General features: G+C 40.3%; 1 protein-coding gene across 5 annotated transcripts in view; it reads right to left on the bottom strand.

Annotated features, from left to right (window-relative positions):
• Positions 1–15,768: 15,768 nt before the first annotated feature.
• The window catches only part of RASGEF1B (RasGEF domain family member 1B), a 35,851-nt gene continuing 24,192 nt past the window's right edge, over positions 15,769–27,427 (bottom strand). For 3 of the 5 annotated variants that reach the window (XM_054823658.1, XM_054823662.1, XM_054823659.1), the window contains 10 exons: positions 26,894–27,106; positions 26,721–26,795; positions 25,339–25,434; positions 24,633–24,735; positions 23,831–23,910; positions 22,447–22,542; positions 20,386–20,481; positions 19,043–19,166; positions 18,321–18,393; positions 15,769–17,135 (listed from right to left, as the gene is read on the bottom strand). In XM_054823658.1, the coding sequence (XP_054679633.1) occupies positions 17,111–17,135; positions 18,321–18,393; positions 19,043–19,166; positions 20,386–20,481; positions 22,447–22,542; positions 23,831–23,910; positions 24,633–24,735; positions 25,339–25,434; positions 26,721–26,795; positions 26,894–27,106 (981 nt within the window). In that variant the 3' untranslated portion in view covers positions 15,769–17,110. The remainder of the gene's footprint in view (positions 17,136–18,320; positions 18,394–19,042; positions 19,167–20,385; positions 20,482–22,446; positions 22,543–23,830; positions 23,911–24,632; positions 24,736–25,338; positions 25,435–26,720; positions 26,796–26,893; positions 27,107–27,427) is intronic. The other 2 variants (XM_054823660.1, XM_054823661.1) reach the window with 2 other exon arrangements.

The raw sequence follows: 27,427 nt of genomic DNA, 5'->3' as shown, positions 1-27,427 counted from the left end.
AATTATTGGACGGGGATGAAGCTGTGGTATCAGCTGTGCATAGCCCTTTGCTGAAACAAACAATCCTCTCCCAATATTCTTCTACATCGGCCTCTGGTCCCTCACTGTCAAAGTCCATTGGGGAGTTTTGCCCTTAACTTCAGTAAGCAGGGAAACAACTCAGGCTCTGCCTGTATTTCTGTGTAGGCTCTGCTGAAGGGAGGCCTACAGAGGGAAAGGCAAAGACCACTTTCCATATACTTCAGGGAGGAGAAGATTGGCTGCAGATATCTCACAGCTGTGCACAACACCTTTGTTGCTCCAAAACCTCATTGTAAATCAGCTGTTTAAATGTACCTGTTGCAATTATTTTTTAATTTAGAGGACTTTGGGGACATCTCTGTACCTGATGCTTATTTATAAACATAAGGTAAGGTGGTTTGGCTTGGGTTTAAGATGCCATGCAAACCAAGGGATGAATTCTGAACCTGCAGCCACAACATAGCTCCTCCCACATAAGCCTCCTCAGAATCCCCTTTCCTGAAACATAATTGTATTTTGTAAATTAATGCCACAGACAGAAATAAGCAGGCCCTTCTACACTATGACAGTTTTGCTCATCTGGGTGAGGTATGTAAATGATAGATAATTTGAGTTCTAGTTTAGAATCAAGCTAGAAAACCAGAGGAATGTACATTTTTCACAAAACACAAGTATTGTTGCTGACCCTCTTTTCACCACATACAATTACAGGTCAGAACATTTCTACAGAAATTGACTTTTCTTACAGCTACAGTCTGACTTCACCAGAGTTTCACATAGCAATGATACCTCTATCTCCCATTAATTACAGCAGTATGCTACTCTGGGCTCAAGCAAATTTGAATTTGATTATTGAATCCTCTTTTACCATATTCAGCTTCAGATGAGCTACTTGTTCTCCAGTGTTCTTCATAACTCCGACCTACTCTGCAGCCAGAAGTAATAGATAGACAATATAAGGCCAAAATTTGATTCTGTCTATTTTACAAGGAAAACAAAAGCTACATTACCTCTGGAAAGCACAAGGGCTTCTACTTGGTGCACTTATTTGCCCCAGAAGATATATTGTGCTGCTGTAATTCAGTAAATGTTTCTGGGCTTTTCTTATTCTGCTTATGTTTCATGTTTTCTGTTGGTATCATCTACCCTGCATTTAGTTATGTTCAAACTGAAAATTAATTTTCCTGACACCTCCAGTTCTTCTAATAAGAGTCTCATGGATTAGTAAATACAATAATAATGGGACTAAATTACCAGAACTAGACCAAAGTCCTGCATGGGTTACTTGAAGAACCCTAATCTGAGAATGTTAACTGAGATTATTAACCTTAGGAAATCTTTACAACAGGTGAGATATTTCCTGAAGAGGAACACAACTTTTAAACGTATATCCACAAGGATGAACTGACAGCTTTTTAAAAGAGTATGCTCAGAGCTGTACATCTACATAAGCAATACAGTATCTGAGTGTGCAAGGGACATGCATTGTTTCAAATTCACCTTGTGCTCAGTTCCTAGAAATTCAGAACAATCTCAAAGAACTCCCATATTTTCCCTTGTTTTCTCCAAAACATAATCACATTGAACAAATCCCTCAAAATTTGGATCTAGCTGGGCATTTGATATAGCAAAGTTTGGTGCTTTTCCTCTTACCAGTGTTATTGTACATTTATTTTGCCAATCTACTGTGTTAAAAGAAACCATGACCTGGTCAAGCCAGGACACAAGAATAGCAAAAGTGATTATACAGCATATATAGAATACTCCCCAAAATAATGAATCCCATAGGAAATAGTGACAAAGTAGAAAAAGCTATTTTTAACTTAAATATTAAATTTGTGACAGTGCAGTTTCTAACTCCTCAGCAGAGAGCAGTCAACCCACTTCTGAGGCAACAGCAGTTTTATACCTTTTAAAACCTAGCTTTCAACATTTGGTCACCTTTCAGCTATGTATTACATACACGGTGAATAAATTAACCATGTACCACCACTACCCCCCAATATAAAAATGTACCTACTCATACTGAGTACATGCTCCTACTGAAAACAAAAACATGTTTATGTGCTAAGGAAATCTCCCCCTTTGGAAGTAGAGGCTAAAATCTTATCCTCTAAAGGGATTTCAACAGCTGCAGGGTGAGAGACACAAAGTCATTTCCCAGTCCAAGTGTTCGCACACCTGACTGGTATTTTTTCACCCAGGGATATAAGGTTTTCTGCAGAGCAGAAATGATGACACTCATCATGACAGTTTCATGGCTTTGTGCTGAATAGTTACATAGCTTCCTGGAGGGGACGTCCCCACCTCTGGAGATTCTCCTTCTCCAGGGCACTTATGCATGGCTTTAAGTAAGCCATTGTACCATTCTCCTTCCAGCTGACCAGGGGTGATAGGGAATATAATGTACCCAGTCTACTCCATGATCTGCAGCTCATTCTTGGATGGTTTTGTTTTTGAAAGAACTTTCATTATCTGACTCTAGCTTAAGTGGCACTCCATGGTGACAGATATGCTTGTTTATTCCTCCTAGGATGATATTCTTATTTGCTTTCCCAGCAGAAATCTTCTAGTCACCACGATGATAGCTGTACCACTGTGAGACTGGTCTTGCTGGAACCAAGCGGAGCTGTATAACCTACTGGTCCAGCTTCTCCAAACATGCATTTCTCCCATCATGTATGCTGTTTCATCACTTACACGAGCATGTCATATTATTCCACAGATCTCACATTGCCTAACTACTTGCATTATGGCTTCCCAAGACAAGCCCAATCTCTGTTGTCTGTCCCAGTAAGAAATTCAATCCCTTGCAGCATGCCCAGCAGTTTTGTGGGCCCACCTGGCTGGAAATGATTTTCCATTATGCTCCCATTCCAAATCTATGTGTTCAGGTCAGGCCAGCTGGTCAGTCTGCTGTGGTGGTTGAACCCTAGACAGCAACTAAGCACCCCACAGCCACTCACTCACTTTCCCCATGGTGGGATGGGGGAGGGAATCGGAAGAGTGAAAATGAGAAGACTAGTGAATTGAGATAAAGAGAGTTTAATAGGTAAAGCAAAAGCCATGCACTCAGGCAAAGCAAAACAAGGAATTCATTCACTAATTCCCGTTGGCAGACAGGTGTTCAGCCATCTCTAGGAAAGCAGGGCTCCATCACACGTAATGGTTACTTGAGAAGACAAATGCCATCACTCCAAACATCCCTTCCTTCCTTCTTCTTCCCCCAGCTTTATATGCAAAGCATGACATGAATGGTAAGTTGGAGTCAGCTGTTCCAGTTGTGTCCCCTCCCAACTTTCTGTGCACCTCTACTGGTGGGGTGGTGTGAGAAGCAGGAAAGGCCTTGATTCTGTGAAAGCACTTCTCAACAATAACTATTAGTTATGTAAACATATTAGCAATGCTGTTTTCAGCACAAATCCAAAACATAGCCCCATACTAGCTACTATGAAGAAAAGTAACTCTATTCCAGCCAAAAAAGCACCACACCTGTTCATTGTGTTTCTTCTTCTGAGTTGCCTTTGAGACAGGTAAAATACTGTCAGGAATTATACTCAGGAAATGAGACATTCTAAAGATGACCACAGAAGAAAAGAAAAACCTATTTCTTTCTTTGTTGGCACTGTCTGTTTTTGACACAGTGAATGCAATGATTATAGTATAAATGAGAATGGGGGAAAATGATGTGTTCATGGTACCCACTAGTTATTTGTAGCATTTGCAGCTCTGCCAACCTTGCTTCAGCTGTGCAGTGCAATCTGGAAAGTGGAATTCTTCTGCAAGATAAACCCTATTATTTCTATCAAGAGGAGAAAAGAGTTGACACATCACTTTGTTTTAGTACATGCTGAAGAAGAACTGCTTATGCAAGACACAGACCCTTCGATGTATGATGCATCTGGAACAGTCTTCAAGCTCTCCCACTGAAATCAGTAGTAATCTATAAATGGAAAGAAATGTCAAGGACTACTCCATACTCCATTTGCTAAAGGTGGCACCAACCCTATTTTTACGTTTTCCAGGAAATGCAGCAAAGAGTGAGATGCCTTTCACCTCACTTGAGATGAGATGAATCAAGTTCTGGAGATGCCTGGTTCTTTCCAATGTCTTAAACTACATGTGCAACACTCTGGCTTGTAAGTATGACATCAGGTGAATCTCTCAGTATATGAGGCTCTTTTGCTTGAAGAGCCAAACACAAATGTAATTTGACACAAGACTAAACTAATTTCCAGAACGAGCAGATAATACCAACCTTTACCTGCTTTCTGTCTCTATCTCTGTTCAGTGGTTTTTTTTTCAAAAACTTAGTCTGTTTCCAAGACAAGTAATGTCCTCAACTTCAGCTTACTTTTTTAATGCCATTTTTGTTTCCAGGTGTTTGTACGTGGGAAAAAAGGAGCAGAGTTGGCCAGCTTGTTGCCATGAGCTTACTTACATCGTATAATTTGTTCTATAACCAAGTAAATTCCAAATCGTAAGCTAGATGACTTGCCTGCTTATAGGAGGTTGCGGAAGCATTGTGATATCAAACAGATACGTGAATGGACTGACAAAAGTAGCAAGAACATGATTCGAAGCAACATGGTGAGAGACAGCACTTAGAAAATGCTTTTGCATTTTGACCAATGCTGGTAAGTGGGATAGAAGAAGGGGAGAGAGGGAGAATGAATTTATCTAAAAACATTTTTACATGCTCATTGGGTTTATTCCCCAAGTATTTGAGCATTTGTTTCCAAAAATTAAATATGTGGGTGATTTCAGGCTTGTTGTTTTTTCCCTCACACAAAGTTAGAGTTCTGTTTGGGGTTTTTCGAAGCCCACTTCTTCTTCTGCAGTTAGACTAAAAAAGGAATTATAAGAGAAATTTTATGTTGAATCATATGCTCCACCCACTCAAAGCTGAGAGAAACATTTCAATGGGTTCAATTTTGACTCAGTAGGATTGTACAATTACAGGGAAAAAGCTCTGCTCATGCTCTCAATGCTTTCATTTCTTTCATTTTGCATTTTACTCTGTCCCCATCTCCAGAATATCTGAGCATTTTTCAGCAGAGCATTAAGCAAGATAACATGAAGCAAGATAATATCTGTTGTGCTGAATCACATTTCTTTTACTCTGAAGAAGCCAACTTCCAGTTGCAAAACAGGCTGTAGTGTCCTACCTGAATTGCTGCTTGGTTTTAGCTTTATTCCAATTACAAGGTACTTATTTCAAGGGAAAAGCTCAGAGAAATGAAACTGCCTAGGAAATATTATGATGTTTAATTCTCATTGGCTTCACACCACAGCTTCAGACAGTTTCCTGGAAAAGATCTACCTTTCAAGGCACATGAACTTCCTCCTGCGGAAAGTGCCACTATTACAGAGAGAGGAAAACCTGTGAAGTTAGTCTTCATGATGAAGTTTTCTACTATCATTCGTAGTGACTTGCTAGCAAGCTAAATGTTCCCAGCCTGCTATTAGAACTAAACTGTGCAGCTCTTCAAATATCTCAGGAAGCAGTTTATTTTATATAAATCAAACAGCGTAAGTCCTGGCAAAATTCAATCTATTAGCAAAGCAGATAGTATCATACAATGTACCACTGAGTTTTCAGAGCCATTGAAAGATCTTTCACAGCTAAATTGACTTCTTTCATGGATGACTATTAAGTGTAATAGAAGATGTAAATAAGGCTTTTAATCTTAGCTTAGTCTGACAGGAAAAAGAAAGTAATTCTTTATGATAAACAGTGCTGATAATGCACATGAAGGAACAACTCTGAACTAGAGACTGGCCATGCACTAGCTCTGACACATCAACCTGTCTCACATAGATCATACTGTCTCTCCCTTTGCAGTTTGAGTCTATGCTTGAAGCCTGAAGCACCAAGGACTGCACATGGGGTGAAAGAGGGAGAGCATCATAGTACAACCTCTCAGTCCCCTAGGTAGCATGGTGGCTGGAAGATGGACGGGGGTGGAAAGTCTGATTTGCTTCTCCTCACAATTGTTCTTCCAGAACAATTCTGGGAATCTCATGTGTGCTGGCTTCCCTGACGAAGTTCCTCCTTTAACAGTTGTCCTGGTTCTGGCAAGGACAGAGTTAATTTCACAAGGAGCCAGGACAGGTGACCCAAGCTGGAGGGGGGGCTATTCCATACCATGTGACGTCATGCTCACCATAAAAGGGGGGCTAGTTGGGTAGGGGAGGGGTGGCGCGGTTTTCGGTGCGGTTCCGGAACAGGCTGAGTGTCTGGTTAGTCTGTTGGTTGTTGGCTCGGAAAATTGTTCTCTGTTATTACCCATTGTTAATATCTGTTATCAGTACTGTTGTTGATTGTTCCCCTCTCCCTTGCTGTCCCAGTAAACTGCCCTTATCCCAACCCTCGAGGCTTTGCCGTTGTTTTTCCATTCTCCTCCCCATCCCGCTGGGGGAGGGGTGAGTGAGCGGCCGCGTGGCACCCAGCTGCCGGCTGGGCCTAAACCACGTCAACAGTGAGAAATACAGTATGCAAAAGCTCTCACCAGAGGCTGGGTTTGAACAATCCACTAAAACCATTTATGCACCAGGCTGAAGTTGTATGCCAGGCTCCCTGGCAATTTATTTTCTTATGCGGAGTAGCCACAGACAGTATGGAGAAGGGTCAAACACAGCATTGCCAAAGCCTCATGGTCTGCCTGCTCAGTCCTGATCCAGACTGCTCTGAACACTGGATGGCTAACAATGAATCTCACCTCACTTCAGTTAGACTATTCTGAGACATGCTGCATCTCCTCTGTCCTAGTGGAGCTGCTGTTCTGTGCTGACCAACCTTATGGCCCTGGGCGTAAAATTGCTCCCTCACACCACTCCAGTACTGTTCTTTCCCTTTGCCCTCATCTAATTGGGAAGGCCTATTCACCCCACATTTGTTCTGCTTCACTATCATGCAGAAGATAACAGACTAAATTTACATGGGCAAACAGTCATACAACCTATGAAGAAATTCACAGTGCAAGTAGAACACATTAGCAGCTAAAGCATTGATTACATAGATGCAACCACATACTAATCAAAGGCTTTCAAACAGAAAAGACCTAGAACAGATGCATGTTAATACTAAGGCAAAGGGGGCTTTGTAACCCTGCACAAACCTCTCCATTCCTACACACACGTACATGCTCTTTTAGAAATTATGTACCAGAAAATGCTGGAATCATTCACCATAGTGAAGTGCCACATGTTAATGTGGTGTGACACATTAGGTGGACAGTTTTTTACACTCAAGATCTTTTGGATTACAGATCTGCCATCTCTCCACAGGAAATGCACCTGGCCAGAAAGTTTTCAAGTAGCCTGAAGCACCATAAACTGAAAATTATCAAGGAGAGACCTGGATTTGTCAGTTGTTTGGGAAAGTGAATGATTCCTGACCAGGGCTTCTCTGATAAGACCACAGACCACCAGCAGCCATCCTGTGGTTAGTTACCTGTGTCAGTGTGTGTCACACTGGTCTGCCAAGCAGCTGTCCAGGACATCCAGCGGGCTGAAATGCCACTGTCTTTTGCAGGACGCAGATGATCTACATCTCCTGCTGTCAGCTCCAAGCTTCACAGGCTTGTGAAGCCTGTTTTCCTAACCATTCCCCATCACCCTCCACAGAAACTAAACAATGCCCTCCCATTCACCATTATTCTCTATGTGAGGTGAGGGGCAGCCTCACACAATGCATGCAGAAGCTATACCCTGCTCTTTGCTCCATCACCTCAGGGCCAGCACTCACCCATGAGCAGTCCCAGGCCAGGATTGTATTGATTCTGCTCTCTGAGTCAGTTGCAACAGGCAAGGCTGGGGCATGGCAAGGCCTCATGGCATCCCCGAGGATGGAGGACAATGGTTCCCGCTGCCATTGCTATTGAGGGGGCAGCTGCCTATGGTCTGGCGCCAGTTCTAACGGGCCCACGTGTGAGTGCCCTTGAGCGCTGGCCGCAGTGGCCACCTCTGGCACTCCCCGCCAGCACTCTTCATGGTGCCCTGAGCTGCTGGTTGCATCATGCAGGGGTTCTCACTGCACCAGAAAGAAAAGATGCATTGTCTCACAAAATGCCTCATATGGCCATCCCAGGAATCTGAATCTTGTCAGTGTGGCATGACTATTGGTCTTTTGATGCTATGTCATTCAATTTTCCTTGTTAGCCTTCCTACCTGCCAGGAAAACACTTGTGTGGCAATGTTAAAGCAAAATCAAATGCAACCAAGACTATTGCTGCTAAGGACGACCATTGTATAGTCCTACCTGTGTGTTAGTTAATGTTTATCCAAACAATGTACTAATTAAAATGTGATTGTCAAGAAGTAGAAGTGCAACTGATAAATTGTTAGTTTGACCAACAAGCCTTGAAGAATTGTTGAGGATTGCCAAAGAAGGAAATTAGGGAAAAGGTAATTTCAACAGGGGGAGACCATGACCACAGACTCATAGACCAACCACTCTAATTACACCACCGACTCAAAAGATAAAGGTGAAGAAAATAACTGAGCAAGCATTCTAGTTTGCGTGTGAGACGAAGAAGTCTAAACCAATCATTTAATAGAATAACAATGCATATGTATTACAAAGATGAATATGTTAATGTTTTATGTATAAATAACCACCAGTTTGGAGCTTTGGTGTATTGTCTTGGGACAGACACCCATATCTGCTCAAATATGCAATAAAATACTTCTGCTCTGTGTATATATTGGCATATTGCACACTGGGTAAACAAACCAACCTCTAGTTTTGGGACAACAGCAGGGTTTTCCTGCTTGCTCCACAGCTCCTCTCTCAGTCCCCAGACTGAGAAGACTTTCCTAGGAACAATCATTACATGACAGCCGAGCTGTTCCACCTCTCACCCTGTCTGTACACAGCTGAGGACTTCTCTATCCCGTGGAAGACACTCAGCTACTCCTCCTGCGGTGTGCCAGTTCCCTTGCCCCTTCAGTGAAATTAACTGCAATATGGGCTAAGTTAAAACATGCCAGCAGAAGTTGAAGAATATGTAAATAAAGCAGTTGCTGACTGCTGGATATGGGCACAATCTAAACACATTTCTTCCTCTGGACTTTCGTTCTTATCTCCTCATCCCCTCCCACCTGTATCTCCGTATTTGTTTCATTTATATCACAAGAGGGCACCCTTTGCCTAACTACAGTAAATTTCCCATCCACAACCTGAAGGGCAAAAGCTGAAAACAGGAACCTTCTTGAACTGAAACCGGCTTACAGGGAGAGGGGCACCAAAGGGAGAGCCACAGGGGAATAGCCATTTGCACCAGCGGTGGCAGTGACCTCTCCTCGACTGGGAGTGATAAATATTTACTCTCCTCTGTATGATCCATGGAAAAGGACTCCTGCAATTTTAAAAACTGAATTCAAAAGAAGCAGACTGAAAACAAGGCATTAATACAAACCAACTGTATAACACTCTGCACTGAAATTGCTTTCTTAGTCATACTGAGGCTAACTGAAATGCAACTCTTCCTTTCTTTCCTTCACTGATAACTGTTCAGACCTGCAAGCAACCCAGCTGCCCAAGCAAATTAAAACTATTTTGCCAGGTTATGTAAAGAACACCATTTTGGCCATCAGTTGCTTGGCTTTCTCCCCTGCTGATGAGGTCCTAAGCTCCTGGTGAGAATTGTGCCTGAAATATTCTGTTTGCCACAAGTATGTGCCTGTAATGGCCCATAGCCAGCAAAGGAGGTGACTTTGCCCTCTAGGCTCCTTAGGCCTCTAGTACCATTCAAGACATCCTGAAGGTTTCTCACAGCCCCTCTCTGCAGTTCCTCTGGAAGGATTTGGGTCTCCCCTAGCTCCAGAGGCAAGCCTACCAGTCGCAGGTGAAGATTATTTGATACCCCAGGGCATGTGAACTCCCATTCTGCCTGTTGGCATCCGAAGTACACCCCTGGGGTGCTGACTTTAGCCATCACTGAACACTCAGCAGCTTTTCTTGACTATATGTTCATTGCTAGTAAAGAAAGTTTACATATCCAGCTCAGATGCCAGCACCTGCATCTAGATACCTTTATCTATGAGCCAAATCCCACCCCTATATTGTAAAGAAAAGTTCTTTTAGACTGGCAGCCCACTGACATGAATGCAGCAATACCTCCTTCCTCTTACACTGCTGTGAATTTTGAATGAAATCTGAAGAGCAGTCTCTCATCAGGTTTACCCCCTCATTAACATTCTTGCTAACACTTTTACCAATATTGACCTGTCAACACAGTACCATGGCTAACTGTTATGGATCAGTTCCTTAAGCTGATGAGTGCTGAGCTCTTCCTATTACAGAATCACAGAATGGTAGAGGCTGGAAGGGACCTCTGGAGATCATCTAGCCCAACCCCTGCTAAAGCAGGATCACCTAGAGCATGTTGCACAGGATCACGTCCAGGCGGGTTTTGAATATCTCCAGAGAAGGAGACTCCACAACCTCTCTGGGCAGCCTGTTCCAGTGCTGTCATCCTCAGAGTGAAGAAGTTTTTCCTCATGTTCAGATGGAACTTCCCGTGTTCCAGTTTGTGCCCGTTGCCCCTTGTCCTGTCGCTGGGCACCACTGAGAAGAGTCTGGCTCCACCCTCTTGACACTCACTTTTTAAGTATTTAAAAGCATCGATAAGATCCCCTCTTAGTCTTCTCTTCTCCAGGCTAAACAGACCCAGCTCTCTCAGCCTTTCCTCATCAGAGAGATGCTCCAGTCCCCTAATCATCCTCGTAGCTGGATTCTCTCCTGGAGTTCCTTGTCTATTAACAGTGTGCACTGCCTTTCATACTACTCACAGGGGAAAAAAAAAAAAAATTCCTGCCAGGTTAGTTTACTGAGCCCTTTATACTCTGAAGCATTTGAAGATGTATAGCTACAAACCTAATTTTTTTTTCAGAATAAATTCCCAGACCAAAATCTTCGGGAACAGAAACCTTTTTTGTGTACCCTCAATTATTCTCATCAATTGTTCTAGTTCCTTCAGGTTACATTACTTTGCTCATTTCCCCTTGGTTAGTTTTCTATCTTTTGGTCTCTGAGGCCAAACAGCTGCTTAAAACAAGCCAAGCCCCTGATATATTATTTTCATTCTAGCCAACATATTCATAAATAATTACTGAAAACCAGCTAAATATACAAGCACTACTCTTTGTAAGACATTATGCAACTAGTATTTTGCAAGGCAGTTAATAAAAAGAGAAGAGTGTTATTCTTTGAGAAGAAAAGCAGCATTTAAATAATCCAATGAAATATGCTTCTAATGGACATTTTGTATAGACAGAAATATAAATGGACTTACATAAATGCATGCTTTGCTTCTAAAGAAGGTGACCAACTGTTTCTTAAGTATAACAAGTATCTAACAGCACATCAACAAAAGGTGTACTGTGTCCTAAAACGCTGTATTATAAAAGCAACCTTCTGGAATGAAAATATTTGATTTTGTATGGACTGTAAGGAAAATTTTGTCAGTTAAAAAATTAATATGGTGATGCACTGTTCTCATACATTTACCTTTTTCCTTGAAACCTAATCTAATAATGACATACTCTGTGAATATTGGTCCAGAATATATTTTCATTATAGCCTGTGTGAAAACAGCTCAACGTGTATTGCAGTTTCAAGTTTTCACTGTAAACCTGTTGAAACAGAGATCCACAGATCAGATCTTAATGCTCAGCCCTCAGAATTCTAGTTGTGTCTTCAAATGAGATCTGTTGTCTGCGATGTTGCTTGAGAATATGTAATGCCATAAGTACTTTTTTATGGGGGGCAAACAGCCTCTGAATCTTAATTCTGTTGATTATCAAATTGGCTGGGCTTACACAGGGATCAAGGAACACTACCTCCTATTTCCTCTAGGCCTGATGCTGAACTGCTATACAGAAACGAGTACCAAAAGAGTAATACATTTGCTCGAACAGAAATTAAGGAGAAACAGTAACTCTCTTGTTAGCATCAGAGTAAATTGTCACCCTCACAGCAGCAGTAGCAAGAAACATCACATTGCATGCACCCCAATAAACATATCCTTTACTTGTTTCTTCTCATGTTTCACGTGCTAATTTTCTAAACTATCACCTAACCACATAGCTAAGTATATTCCTTTCTAATTGCTCTGATTTTATATCAACTTCTGCTGTCATATTACCGGGTTACTCTTGTTGGAATTTCACATTATTTCCTTTTAAGCAAAAGATCACTATTGCCTGGGTTAGTAGATAGACCATATCTCTTAACCCCTTTATAAGAGAGCTGCTATGTTATTTCTGAGTGGAGCTGCTTTGCCAGCAAGCTTGAACTTCAACATATCCATATCAAATCAACTATTGTAACCTAAACTTTGCTTGCTTGCACTTCTAATTGTGGCCAGCAGTATTGGAAAGTGATGTGCGTTTCAGGAAAGGGATGGCAATTCATTTCCTACCAGATCCTCTTTTTATTAGTCCATAGATACTCCTCTAAATTATTTTAGGAAAAAGCAGAACTGCAGCTGTCTGAACTGTCTGGGGATGAGGAGGTCTAGGGAAAGTGTAACTCCTGAAATGACTGACTTGCTCCCAGCCCTAATTATTTCTTTCAACCAATCTCTAGTAAAAACTGTCCGTATATGTTAAGATTAGCAAGAAGCAATTTTCCATATATTAGAGAAATTCTGTCATTAGAAGCAGCATTATCAATAGATGGATAATTCATATAAGCGGGGTCAATCTGTTTGATTGACAACAAGATGAGCTGCTTTGAAATTCTTTGCCCACATCATTCACTCCATTCTGAATCACCAACCTTGAACTTTCAACCACAGCTCTTTGTGATGATCTTCTATATACACTTTTCTCTTAGGTAAAACACATTTAAAAAGCAGTGAGGCATCCCAAATATAAATGCTATTGAATTATCAGACAATAAAGCAGCTGAAAGGCCAAGTGACTCTTTTTTTTTTTCCTTCCTTCTTTTTTTTTTTTTCTTTCTTTCCTTCCCACTAGTGTTTATTAAAGCACCCTGGACTGATTTATTGCTTACTGGTTCTTTCTAAGGAAAGCTATTTCATCTTTTGACCACTAGACCAAACTTCGTGGCTTACAGAAGATCCTGCTGTAGCACCAAGACAGATGATTTGTTTTGTTTTTTGGTCTCTGGAATGGACTGGTTCCAGATGCTGCTTTCCACTGCAGCTAGAAGTCCACTTAAGAACAACTTGTCCTTCCAACCTCTGGGCTTCACAGGGCAGGGGAAAAAAGCACTAACAGAAAGCAGAAAATCCTGCCCCACGGTGTCATTAGCACTCAGATTGCTTTAGCTACATAAATAACTGAAGAAATCCAGCTGCTTTATTCACATTATCTTTTACATTTTTCTTCCTGAAAAGTAATTTCCATGAAAGAAGGACAGTGTATTTACTTGGCTTATAATGAGACATCCTTTTGGGCCATATGATAACTAAAATTTTCTAATAGAGGAGAAAGAAAAAAAACAATTCCAGAAGAGCTTAACGCAGCACAGTAGAATAATGGCAAAGTGTTGGTATCAAATTATACACTTTCTGGCACTAAACTCTCGCTTCTAAACTCAGTGAAGTTTATCAATTTTGAGTCTGAAGTGTCAGCTTAGCAGACATCTAACAACAGTAACCTTGTAAATAGACTAGTTCCCTTGAAAATCCTTACCAGCTCTGTTCTCAAGCTAAAAAGCAGCTGATAACACAGGACTCCCATGACCATAAAGCACAGGTTAGGATACAGTTGCTAGGTAGAAGCAGGCTATCTGGATCTGACTGACAGCAGTGGACAGATGTAGCTGTGAGGAAATGCATCTTTAGGGATTAGCCTCTCAAGGTTACGTGGGGAAAATCTGCTCAGCGTGACCAAGAGGAGAAAGAGAGGAGCACAGACAAAAAGCAAACACTGGTGCACTACAAAAGGATTGTTCTTTTCCAGTAGAAGTACTGCAAGAAGCCCACAAGGGGTCCTGCTGCACACAAGTAGTACAAGGAAAGCCACCCAAAGTGACAGGGAAAATTCCCCAGAATGGACGTCTTGGAAAATGAATGACATTTTCCCTATTATCCAAAAAAGTTCTTTCTAGTGCTAGATTGACTACCAGGTTCAGCTCTGTCAAGAATAGGCTGCCTAGGAAGGCTGGAAAAAAACCCCAAACACCAAAAAAACACATGGAGGTATAGGTTCTTGCTCACTCTTTTAGAGATGACAGTTGTAAATAGACTTTTGCACATTATTGCGTGCCATTGACTACTCTTTTCATGATGATGCCATGAAGCTGTATCCAAGTAGGAGAAAAGGGAAATATATGGATGATAAGGACAGGTATTGTTCTTGTGGGCTTAGCCAGACATCTAGTCTCTTTTGAACAAGTTGATTCATATGGGTCCGTAAGACCCACAACTTTTGTCTCTGCACCACAAGAAGAATGTGCACCACAAAGAAATAAGTAATGTTTGAGCCCTTTATATAGGAGACTTTGATGTTGCTTCTGTCCCCATTAAGCACTGAGCATTTGCCAGCACGGAGCTCAGATTTTCAGTCCTGGCTGAACACTCAACTTTTAGAGTCAATGAGTTCTTCTAACTCCTCATTTCAGAGAGCTCCACTTTAGGAGCTGGTTAGCCATAGAAGAGACATTTTCTCTCTCAGCTGCTACAGACAGTTGTGAACAGCTGTTTCCAGTCCAACACTCTGACAGTAGCTAAGGATGTTCAAAATTAAAGCTCAGCACAGCAGCTGCACCAAATCATGGAGTAGAGGGTATAGTGCATGATAAGACTCATATCACTAACATCAAACGTCAAGTTCATTAATGCCTACAGGAGCCTCTGGCTTGCCCGGGGCTAGGGAATTTGCATTCCCCTTTCAAGCATGACTCACAGGCTCCTGCACCTGCTGCCCAGCTTCTGTGCCAAGGCAGCAGCTGCCTCCTCCCCAGCAATCACTCTGGTATGTACTGCCTCTTCTTGGCAAGAAGCTGGCTCTCAAGACAACACACAGAGCTGACAGTCTAGACAGAGGCTGTGTAATGATATCCCTCCTTTTATTTACAAAGGCTTCATTCCAACTGCATAAATAACAAATCCATTTCCAAACCAGGCTAGTAGTCAAGCTGTTTTACAGTGGATGAGGGAAGGAGTGAAGTTATTTTTACAGGTAAGCTAACCTTTTGTACAACTCTCTGACTTTCCCTAGAACTAAAAATGTAAAAAAGCAGGTTAATTGCTTGCGTCATGGAAGTTCATTTATGTACCTTATTATCATATCATCCTACTTCCAGATGATGTGGAAGAGGAATACACAATTTTCCCCAGCTTTTTATATAAACTAAGTCCTGTTATAAGCCTCAACAAATGGGAAGGATGTAGAGGGGAAGATGGGAAAGACCTCACCTGATGAAAGCTTGGAGGTATGTCTGTGAACTGCAGAAGCAGCCTCTTTGTTTCAAAGACAGCCTCTTCTTTCTCCTTCACCCTTACTCAATGAGTGGGAGAGGAGAGGAATCCTCCTCCACTGTCAGGGGTTATGGCCCTGGTGCTGGTGCTCATGGAACACGCAACTCAGTGGCTTCCAGCACCTCGTATCAGCAAACAGGCTGTAGTTAAGGACAGTATCTCCACTGATGAAAGCTACTTCAGCATGTTCTTACAGAATTAAAAAATTGAATACTTGCCTGAAAAGGCATAGACAGAAAAGACATGGACATAAACAACAGCTTACCTGAAAACTCAAGAGATGCAGTGCAACAAATAGATATATTTATTCTTATTTCTTTTCTTTTTTAAATAACAGTGGCAGGTTAATTGTAAATACCTTTTTTTGCCAAGTATTTTTTTTGCTTAATGATTTTGCACCCAGGGTGATTTACAGCTACAGTTTCTTTTTTTGCCATCAGGTTCTTCCTAGGATAAATAGAGTGACTAAGTATTCAGAGCTACTACAAACTTATTAGGAGTGTGTAACACACTGAACTACTTCACAGTCATAAACATAATCCATAAAGCAAACACACACAGGGAGACTGTTTTCTTCACAGCTGTAGTTGAGAAGAAGCCTCATCTTTTTTTCTTTTTGGCATCTTGCTATTTCAGTTAAAGTGGATTGTGTTCTCCATCATTACCCTTTCAAAAAAAAGGCAATTATAAAAATGACTTAATAAAAACATACTTTCATATTTCAATGCAGTTTGTACACCAGTTTCTCAAAGACTATTCTAGAAAAGTCAGCTTGTTCGACCTAATATAAGAAGAAGGTCAAGTATGGAAAATTAGAGTAACAAAACTGTATAGTAAAAATAAGAATGTCTGTAGCATGTAGTGGCTAGTTGTAAATGACTGAAAGAAAGAAAAAATCTCCCTAGAACTTATAAAATAGTCCAAGCTACATAGCTACTATATTTTTGTAGCAGGTGTGTTTTCTACCACAGCCTTGATTTGTATTACTTTATATTTTTTAAATAACTTATAATGAGTTTGCCTACCAGCAGCCAACTCAAAAACATAATGGAAAAAGAAACAAAAACCAAGCCACCATTACAGTGGTGGGGAGAAACTCTTCCCAGCAGCCAATTTGTTGTGTCCAGTCCTTTATCTTCTTAGCATTCTCAATCATGCAAAGTTCCTGGCTATATTCAGCTTATTAGGAATGGAAGCTCTTCAATGCAGACTTGGGTTTCACCGAAAGGAATGGAGATTTTTTTCTCCTCTGTAATCTACTGTCAGCTCTGCAGAGTCATCATTAGCAGCAAGCTGCAGCAAAAGGAAGGGGAAAAATATTCCTTCCAGGTGTGAAATGATTCATAGGCAGCATCTGAGTTCTTCAAATGATTCTGTCAGTGCTGCCTTCAATCAATACTTAAGCCTGAATCACAGCTGAGTGGGCTGCGATTTTATCTCATCTGTCAGATGTGAGAAGCTGCCCGTTTGTTCTTGAGTTAACTTGCTTCATCTTTGCTGACACAGTATCACAACTGACTCCACATTTTTCATCACTCAATGCCACTCAGAGTACAGAAAAATAAACTAAGCCATGCCCCTTCATAATCCACATAATGTACCAATGGCAGAAACAGCAGCGATCTTGTGCACTAGACTCTTCCCAGAAGTGCTGACCTGAAAGGAAGATGGAAATGTGAATAAGTAAAGACAATCATTAGAAAGATGTAAATGTTCTCAGACAGCTTCAGAGTGCCTTGGATAAGGATCCTGTGAAACTGAGGTTTGTGTTAACACAGATTTTCAAGCTCAGAGTATTTGTCCATCTTGCCACCCTGTGTAATGCAGAGTGTCTGTGCACTAATGTTAGTAACTCTCCCTTTCTGTCCTCTCCTCAAAATAACAGTGATTAGTCAGATGGAATTGTTACATCTCCTTGTGATATCCCAGGAAAAACCAACACGGCCCAAAGGTCCTTAGGGTTGTGGTGTATGGTTCTCTCTGTGGTCCTGCAGAGTGGATCAGAAGAGCTGGGATGTTATATCCATGGGTACTTCTAGGTGTTAATATACCAGCTGCCTGCAACAGTGACAAGAACACCTGACTCATGGTGATATCAGTAGTTTTTTGACTAAAGTGTAGATATGGCTTAGTGGTGAAAACACAGCCTATTTATACACCTGCTTAATTCTCTCTCCATCTATGCACCTGATTAGTTTTCTCTGCTGCCATGAATTCAACTTTAAAAAAAAAAAGTTAATTGGCAAAGCTAAAACAATGCCATAATGATTCATGTATTCTTCCACAATTAGTAAAATTAAAGAGTTGATAAGGCTATGTTCAACCAGCAGTAGAAGAAAAGCCAAAAATAAGATTTTGCTTAAATTTGGTTTTCCCAGCCAGGAGTCTAAATTGTTACCTGGTTTCATGAATGCATTTGCCCCAGAGCAATCTTTTTGAAAACTTCATTCCTGTCTGAAAGGCTAGGTGCATAAAGGGATGCAATAGGTGCAGAAATGTCTGCTTGGAAACCAGAGTGCTCTGTATAGTATTTGTGAGGAAGCAGAGATTTCATTGAAGTTTAAAAAGTACTTTTTCCTGTACTGAATAACACAAGAAGTTAAGATACAAAATTACTTATTCCAGTTCCCATCCCGTAAGGGTGAGAAGGCTCAACAGTGTTTAAGATAAAGACTGACTGTTCTCTTTTTTCCAAAAGTCCCAGACTGGAGGGGGGGATTTACACCAATGCTGTGCCCCATCTGTTGAAACATGTAGTGTGCAATTTGGTTTTAACTGTTTGATGCTTGCTCTGTATCCCATTCTCTTTATTTATTGATACATGTAACCTCTGACACAAACCTTAGTGTTTTCCATCTGTTCTTTTCAACGTGATTTTCAGGACTTTCGCTCTCATAGGAAGCCAAGTAAAGTGCTGCAGTTGGAAGCAAATACATTATGTTAGTCCTACTGGCATTTTAAAATTTGCTCTCCCTGGAAAATGGACTGAAGTTAAATGAAGCGGGCTTGCATAAGCCATCCCTCAGATTAGGGCTCCAGAATCCCATTAGGAAGTACAGCATTTCTTATAATTACATCTGGACAATACTAACAAACAGTGCATGAGAACAAAGACTACCCTGAGGGGGTAAAAAAACAACTAGTGAAAACTCAAAAGCACAAGAGTGGAAGAATATGCTCAAAAAAACCCCCTGAGCCCAGGGACATGGTGCTTTGTAAGCAACCAGCAAAGTCCACATTTTATTTCTCAAGCAGCACCCTTTAATGTAAAGCATCCTGAAAGTCCATATAAATACACTTCAGATGATATTTACAGGGACCATATATGCAATCTATTTTTCTCATTCCATTTCAGAGAAAAGGATGTCAATTCTCACAGACCATGTGCACTTAAAAAGAAAAAAAAAAAATCTTATTTTCTCTCTCATTTGTAAGGGAGAAGCACTTTTTACTTGCCAGACAGAGATGTCTCAGGACAAAGTCTTTCTTTACTGTGAGGAAGCAACAACTTAACATGCAGTAGCCACTGACACCAGACCTACAGAAAGTCCAGAGCTCCTTACCATCTTCACTGAAGACTGAGACAGTGAGCAAGTACTGCAGAATCTTCCGATCCCTTTCAAAAGGACAGTCCACTTGCTTCCACATCATAAATTCACTGACCTGTTTTGCCAGTTCCCAAAATTTCTGTCAGAATAGAAGAGAAAACAGAAGTGCTATATATTGAACAGTACTATTTACCCTGAACATTTTTTAAAAATAGAGATATCTTGGTTTCAAGTCCAAGGCTTGAATTCTCCCCAGCATTTAAGCTAGGTTTGAATGTGATCTGACTTAACAACTCAGCTTCTAACTTTTGCATTTCTGTTTCAAACTGGGATGACTGCCCACTCCCCCACCCTGGTAAAATTGTTATTTATGAATAGTAGATCATTATCTGCACTCAGTTTCTTTTCAAGGAGCTGATAACACTCCTTACGCTCCACTTTTCACTTTGATGACGCTCATGCTTTGTTTGTTTTGCAGTGAAATATTTAGCGATTTTCACATCAAAAGTCTCTACATGTTTAATACTGACATTTTGAAATCCAGATGTTCCATTTTAATTAGTTAATCCAAAATGCTCAATTTTCTTGCTGGAAATTTATGCCAAAAATAAACAATCCACATGTAGTGTGTTGATGTCATTCATTGATAAACTCTATTAAAGTTTAACATGCCTAAGTGCACATGGATTCCTTAAGTAAAAGGACATTCCAGATCCTCACATAGTCTAGCTTTAGAACAGGCTAATTCAGGCCAATGACTACAAGCAAAATGTACTGAAGTGTTGTGTGAGTGACCCAGGCTTCTTGAAAGCTGAAAGCACCAGAAAACAAATCATTGGGTAATCCACGCTGTCAGATAACAAGCGTGAAAGCACAGACAGAACTACTGAAAGACAAGGAACTCAAAACTCCTTCACTGCTGCTCTATCACATGTTTCTTCAGAGACAATCTGTGACTTACATGTACAAAAATATTGCATGCATATCTTGACAAAGGATGAACTCACCTTTTACATGTGGAATTCAAAAAGAAACTCTAAAACACTAATTTGAATGACTTTGTCTTTAAGTACAATAAATCTGTGAGTTGAAATGTTTAGATGAATTTGAGCACTAGGAAAAAGTTCTGACTTTTTTTCCCACTAAGAAATTGTGAATATCAAGAAGGTTTCTATAAACATTCCATCATCAACAAAACTGCTTTTTCCTGACTACCTCCCAGGTTCTGTGAGAAGAACAGATACACTCAAATTCCAGTCTAATTTTGCTCTCCCAGAATCCAGTGGAAGCTGAATAATGATCTGCTTTGGTTTTCTGTTAAAGGGGCTGACCCTGTACCAGTACCCCACTCTACTTACTTCAAAATTAACATGACCATTTGGAAGACGATTGGCACAACCCTCATTGAGGAAGTAAATATCTTTGATCAAGAGGCTGAAGAAAGGGATTACGATCTAAGGAAAGAATAACATTATTCTCAGTCTGATCCTGAATCAAAACATAATGCTCCACAGAGAAAAATACAAGGAAGTCAGGTGGTACAAAAGGTAAGCAAAATACCAGAGGACTAAAAGATCTGTATGATATCTCTCTCTTTCACAGCACAAAAAATTTTGCATTCACTACATTTTAAAACACATGATGTTTCTCTATAAAGTCCTCCCTTCAATGGCAAGTTAATCCCTGTAGTTTTATTTCCAGCTTTGTGCCAAACTGCTTGCATTACCTTGAACTCTTCTTGGTATGTAGCTACCTCAAGGTCACAATTAAAGTACCTGTTGGCACTCCACTGCTTGTAAACTGTGGCTCTGAGGTGTATTTAGAACAACCATATGCCTAACTCATTTAATTTCTATGTCATGTCCCTCTTGTTTTCACTTTCTCATTCTTCCTTGCAGATTCCAGAACATAAGAGCTGAGAGGTATCTACTTCTTACATATAATTCCTGCAAGGTATCTCTTGATAGGGACTTGGTAAATGAGGGGAGATGCACATTAAAGCACAGCATGGAAAATTTGGGGCTAGCAGCATGAATGGTGTTCAAACTACAGTTCCCTGAGGTCATGCAAGAAATTGAACCTTGGCACTTAGTGGCTTAAAACAAAGCATTTCGTGCCAACTGAATAAATCAAAGTATTTTTCTTCGGAGAATGCTGGAACATTCTTACATTCTTAAAATGATTTTAATTCGCATCCTACAAAAATTTTCACAGCTACATATCCTTGCTGCAACTGGGGATAAAACAAATATCACTTATCACTATTTCCACAGAAGACTCGCTGCATCATTTCGATATCTGTAAGTTCTTTCTCTGAAGTCTTAAAACTCACTTTTCTCTGAAAAGAAGCATCTTACATTTAAACTTCTGGTACTTTGAACAATATGTGAACAGATCCTTGGGACTCAGAAAAAATTCCCAATTTTTATTTACAAGTGTATAACAACAATATAGACCAGCAGACTGCACGTGGATTTGCTTCATCCTGCCTGGTAGTTTATTCTATGAGCACCGAGATCACATTTATTTAATGGAGCATGAAGTCCTAATTTTATAAGCAGCTGATGAGGGACTGCTTCTAAAGTGGGGAGCAGCTAGGAAGCTATTTGGCTCCTTTCCATAAGAACTACAACCGAAATTCTACATTAATGTGTGACCAAATCCAGTTTATTTCTCAAAAGCTAACTTATTCTAAAGGGTAAAAGCATGCCACCTCTATTAATGCATAGTTCACAGCCACTCTTGAATCTGGAAGGTGGATTTTAACCCACTGCATTACACAAACACCTGATTAATCTCACCATTTCCACTAAAAAACTCCAGAGTATACTTATAGCTTATCTAAAGACTGTACACAGGAAGGTGACTCCACAGAATCTAGACAGAAGCTCTGTCTATTTTTGAGTTTTAGAATATCTTTTCTGAGTAAATTTTAAAGCTTTTTAACCCTAAACCATAAACCACTTAAAATTGAGCACAGGTAGCTGCTATAAGAACAAATTACTAGCAGTCTCATTTCAGTCCTTAGCCTTTCCATCTGAATTACTGGTTTGCAAGATAAAGTTCTCTGTCAAAAAAGAAATGAGCTAAGGCAATATACTTATTTTATTTAAATAATCAAAGCAACCACTTCATGTTTCAGCTTTCAGTCAGCACCAAACTGAACTGGCAGCCCTAAGATGGTAATTTTCATTGAGCCACCTGGTTTCCTCAAGTATTCCATTTACTTTCTTGGTAGCTTACAGGTAATATTTAGACATTCCCAGTAAAGAGGGATTCAGTTTTGAGGCTTTTTATCCTTTTTAAAAGACCACCAGGGGTATAGCTGCTGAGAATCAGAATCCCAAGATAAAAGCTTACCATGCAACTTAACAAGCACATTTCATTTTTGCCCACTGCCAAGTCCTTTGTAAACATACCTTCTCTCTGTTGCTATGACCTGTCAAAGACCTTTGAGCAGCTCCACGCAGAGCAGTTCGGTAATTATAAAAATTGCTAGAAGGGTCCATCTGATGCTACAAGGCATGAAAAAATGTAAATAATGAGCCAGTATCATCACCACACACAATTCTTTTTCACTTGAGCAACTACTTTAAAAAGCAAGAGGTCTGCTGAACAGCACCACAAATAGGGCCTTTTAGAGGTTGCAGTATCTCTTTATCTGTTCATTTGATCAGAAGAGAACCTTGTTTTAAAAAAATGTTCACTCAGCACAACAAGTGATCCAATACAAGTCAGGGACAGGAAAGCAAAGGCAGGATTTATGGACCTACTTTCTCTCTCCACAAAGAGGGTAGCTCAGCTTTAATTCAAAAGCCAAAATCATGAAACTAAGACAACAATGGGTCTTGCCACTAATATTCTGCTCTTACTAGTATGCAGGTTCCTTGGAGCTGATTCAGTTGGAATGGATCAGACACCTAAAGCTGTTAGTGCCCCCACCTCATTGCTCCAAGACTGACTGCTGCGCCTCAATGACTAGGATGTGTGCATGGCTTACAAAGCACGTCCTTAACCACTGAAGTCCAGCCTGCATAATAAGGTTGAACGAAATAGGGCTGTTAATCTTAAGAGCAACTTCCTGAGCTGTGCAGCCACCCTTGACACAAGGAAGGCTATTTCCCACCCGAGGATGGGGGAAGGAAGTATGGGACGGCTACAGCCATCCAGTTTTAATCTGTTGTCATAATACAAGTCAAATCTCCTGATGATATTCATAAACATTTCATGCTTGTGTCAAGTACAAAACTTTACATTTTCTTTATCTTACTAATAAATAACCTGAATTAACCAACTACCATTTACAGCAGGATAATTAACTTGTGGTAAATAATCTACTGGGTAAATCACAAACTCATACACTTGCACCTACATGATCTTTGACAAAGGTCTCTACTACCTGAAGGTAATTGGCAATCAATTAGTGCCAGACAAATTTCTCTGAAAGGGCAAGGCAGCTGCCTTACAGCTCAACTTAATTTTCCAAGGCAGAACTGCATTAGGTCAATCCACACCATCCCTCACAAATACATCGCCCTTTCAAGTGGTCACCTACATTTTCTTTTTAATAATTCTTAGGAGGTAGGTTTGGGAATTAAAAAAAAAAAGTTACTTCAATTTCCTTCTTGGAAATCAAAAGAGCACAAGTCAGCTGAACAATTCTTATTACATCTTCCAGAATTTCCGTTACAAGAACAAACATACTAAATTAAATATGTCATAATGAAGCGAAATTCACATTTTAGAGTGGTTAAAAGTAAAATGCTATTAACAGCCGCATGTCCAAATATTGGCCAAACTTACCTCAAGAATATCAAATTTGGCTGTCTTCACTTTTGCCCAAGTTTTCTTTAATCGAGACACAGGACTCATGTTCATACCAGCTTGATATAAAAGAGAGTAATTGTTGGAGTATTTAAAAAAAAAAAAAAAGTATCTTTCTAGTAGTTAAGGCTAGTAAGTATTTCTAAAGCAAAGCAGCTATTAACAATAACAAAGGTTTTCAACAGAGCTACTCAGAAATCAGACTCATTGTTTTCTTGAAATTCCAATGTTAAAAACAACTTTGGAAACAAAATCTCTTACAGAATGAAAGTTCTAAAAAAGTGCTATGACATTATTTAATGTGGTTTTGATAAAACGTGAATATACAGTAGAAAAGCACAAATGAGTTTTCTCAACACTATCTCTTACATTGCAAACTAGACATATCAAATTAAAAAAAAAATCAAAATATTCTCCTATCAGATGTAAAAAAGGTATGGAATTTTTAAATGACTAGGATATTTATGGTGTGACAGAAATGATGGAAGACATCAAACCTCCATATTACAGGAAGAGTTTCTATTCCAATTTAGCACTAAAATTAGTTTAAAAAAGTGGGGATTTAGATTGCTGAACAGTTGCAATGAAATGTTTATTTTTCTGTAATTTACACTACAGCAATAAATAATTTCTTACAAACATAACACTACAATAATGTTGAGCAATTCTCCTCCCAACTTCACACTGTTGAGCGTGCTAAGCAGCAGACTTTTGTATAAAGCACCATGCTTCCTTTATCCGGATTCAAACAGGGACAAAATATCTCAGGACACATACTTACAAATAATAGCCATTAAGGAGTTAAAGTTGCCAATGTTAAAACATTCCCGTGCCACATCAATGAAATATTCTATCACTCTTGCTCTGTGCTTCTTCTTCACAGGCTGCAAGAGATGCCGTTAGAATGTTATGCTCAGCAGGAAACAGAGCACTCGGACCCATCCCCGAAAGAAACAACACCCCTGTTAAAAGTCTTTTCGACATGCACCACAATTCACACTATGCTTTACATGTAGAGGAAGCCACACTATTGTGTTCAAAAGCTCTCAGGACAGCAAAGACAACCCAGATACTGGGCAGGTGGAGAGCAAGGACAACAGGTACAGTAACTCTGCCAAGAAGAATGGTATGAAGAACAGTAGAGCAGAGAAGGGGGTCAGCACAGAGGAGAGAAAAGATGCCTCCATTCACAAGGGAGTTTCACAGGAGAGAAAGGCAGGCCAAACACACTCCTGTGCCAAGAAGGGCTAACCCAGCATAACATCACCACTGTGTCACATGAACAAGGTTGAGGCATGAGTATGATACTGAAAACACAGAACTTATTTCCTCTTCAGCCCTGCACTGACTTCATCCACATGGGAAAAGTACAGAGCTGAGAGAATGAAAAGTCAATGGGTGCACTGAAGGGACACCAAACCTGAAAAAGCTTCACAGTTTTAGACTAGACTAAACAAAACCTTTTAGCAGAAAAAGTCCTTGCTCACCATACAGATCTCTGTTGCAACCAAGTAACTGAGCCTGTTAAACCACTCCACATAGGCTTCCAGATTCCGAGTGTTCTTTCGATCTCCATAGCAGCTCTACAGACGGAAGAAAAATAGCAACTCTTAGTGTAATCTTCATCTTTTCCCTGAGAGAGACCTTTTGGCTTTCCACCTTGCCATCCCCAAACACTGTCAAGTAACTAGGAATAACTCAATTATACAAAAGTGACAAAAAGCTTAGAGGGAAAGTAGCAGTATGATAGTATTGAGCATGTATGACTTCCTGAGCTGTTGGATCAGTAAAGCACTCAAGCAGGCAAGTGGAATCAATCACTTGCTGTAAGTCCTACCAGGATGCTTTAAGGACTTAGGATAGACTTATGCAAACAATCAAAGTTAAGTATCTGCTCAAAGCTTCCTTGAATATTAGCAGTGTTTCAGTGCTCACTCCTGTCCCATTGATATAGTAGAGACAATATTATGCCCTCTGCAAGAGCAGAAGGAAAACAGGTGAGCCCACTCCCGTGGCACATTATGTTCAGTTGTTGATGCCAAATTAACATACTGCATCCTAACTTTGGGAGATCAGCTGTACCATTTTGATTGGATTCTCCCTTTCCTAACCAGTGCTGTTTGTTCTGTAGTGTCTTGGAATGATTCCCGCACCATATCTCAGGGTTGCCTAAAAAGGGGTGGACAGCAGTTTTAGTGATCTCTGCCTACAAACTAATTTTCTGACTGTCTGACTGAACATCAAATTGTAAACCCGAGTCATTCTCTTCTGTTTGTCAGTTTTAGGGAGGACAGTAAATCATGTTTTAACTGCCTGACTTTGGTGCACTTTATTTACAGAGAATAAATCATCTTGAAAGCAGCACTCAAGGAGATGACAACTCTAGCACAGTCAGCTAAAAACACTGCATCTTTGCCCTTCATCTTACATGGATCTAGAGCTCACTGCCCCCTTTTTGTGATGCCAATTTGCTGCAAAGAGTTCAGTTTACTAAAAGGAAGAACAGATGCTGAAAATGAGTAACACAAAAGCCAAAGTTAAACTCAGCTTTTTCCAGCTGTAGACCACATAGGTGGCCTGGAGAAAACATTCACAGGATTAACTTCTTCCTTAGCTTAAATCAGAAAAAACAGCAAATTTGTTAATTTAAGTCAATTTGTTGGCTGAGTTCTGAAGCTCCAGGAGTTGTCCTCCAGAAAGGGAAAGCATCAACAAAATTTTTAAGAGGAGTACTAAAGCATTTTCACTATAAAGCTCATTTCTGCTAGTCCTCATTTACTGCTGGACCTCACCTCCAGCTCATGGGGCACCTGAGCTCCAAGATGTTAAATGCCGCATTTCAGAGCTGCTCCAGATCTGCTCCAATTACCTTGTCATTATCCAAAGGATCCTTTTGCACAAACGCTTGGACAAATTCTTCTGGTCCAATATAATTAAGTCTCTCCTAAATAAAGCACATAAGCAGCAAAGTCATATCCTATATTAACCTGCATTTCAAAAAGAGGGGAGGGATGAAATCATACTTGAAGTATAACAACTCACAAGCTCTATGTGTGTCAGCTGCTCAGCTAATGCATAGGGATCATTGCAGACTGTGATTATGTCCCTCTGGATGGACTGGGGCTTGGTCTTTAGAACTGTGAGGCAATCTGCGGATGTGGCATTAATTTTTGCAAGTACTTCTTCATACTGGCTAACAGTGGCGAGCTTCCTAATCAGGTTCTGGTGGAGCTGCTGTATGTTCTTCCGATACATCTGTCATGACATGAAACAATCAGGAGACATTTTCAAAATGTGAGAAGATAGTATTAAAGTCTGCATAATACTAAAACAGACTGATGCTGATACCTGTATTTGTTGTCAACGTAGGATATACTCTACTATGTGAGTTCCTAATACTGGCATTTCATCAGACCAAAATGAATCCAGCCAAGGATTTAAACACTGATTGTCTCACAGATTCAATAGTGACTTGGTTAGCTCAAGTAACAGCAGAAAAGACATGCACAATCTACTGCATGAAAATTACCACCAATCACTGGACAAAATACAAGAAATGAAATTATTCCATCTTCT

The sequence above is a fragment of the Grus americana genome, chromosome 4 (genome assembly GCF_028858705.1).
Source record: "Grus americana isolate bGruAme1 chromosome 4, bGruAme1.mat, whole genome shotgun sequence".
Taxonomy (NCBI): domain Eukaryota; kingdom Metazoa; phylum Chordata; class Aves; order Gruiformes; family Gruidae; genus Grus; species Grus americana.
Note: the sequence above shows the minus strand (reverse complement) of the source record. Positions and strands in the feature narration are given on the sequence as shown.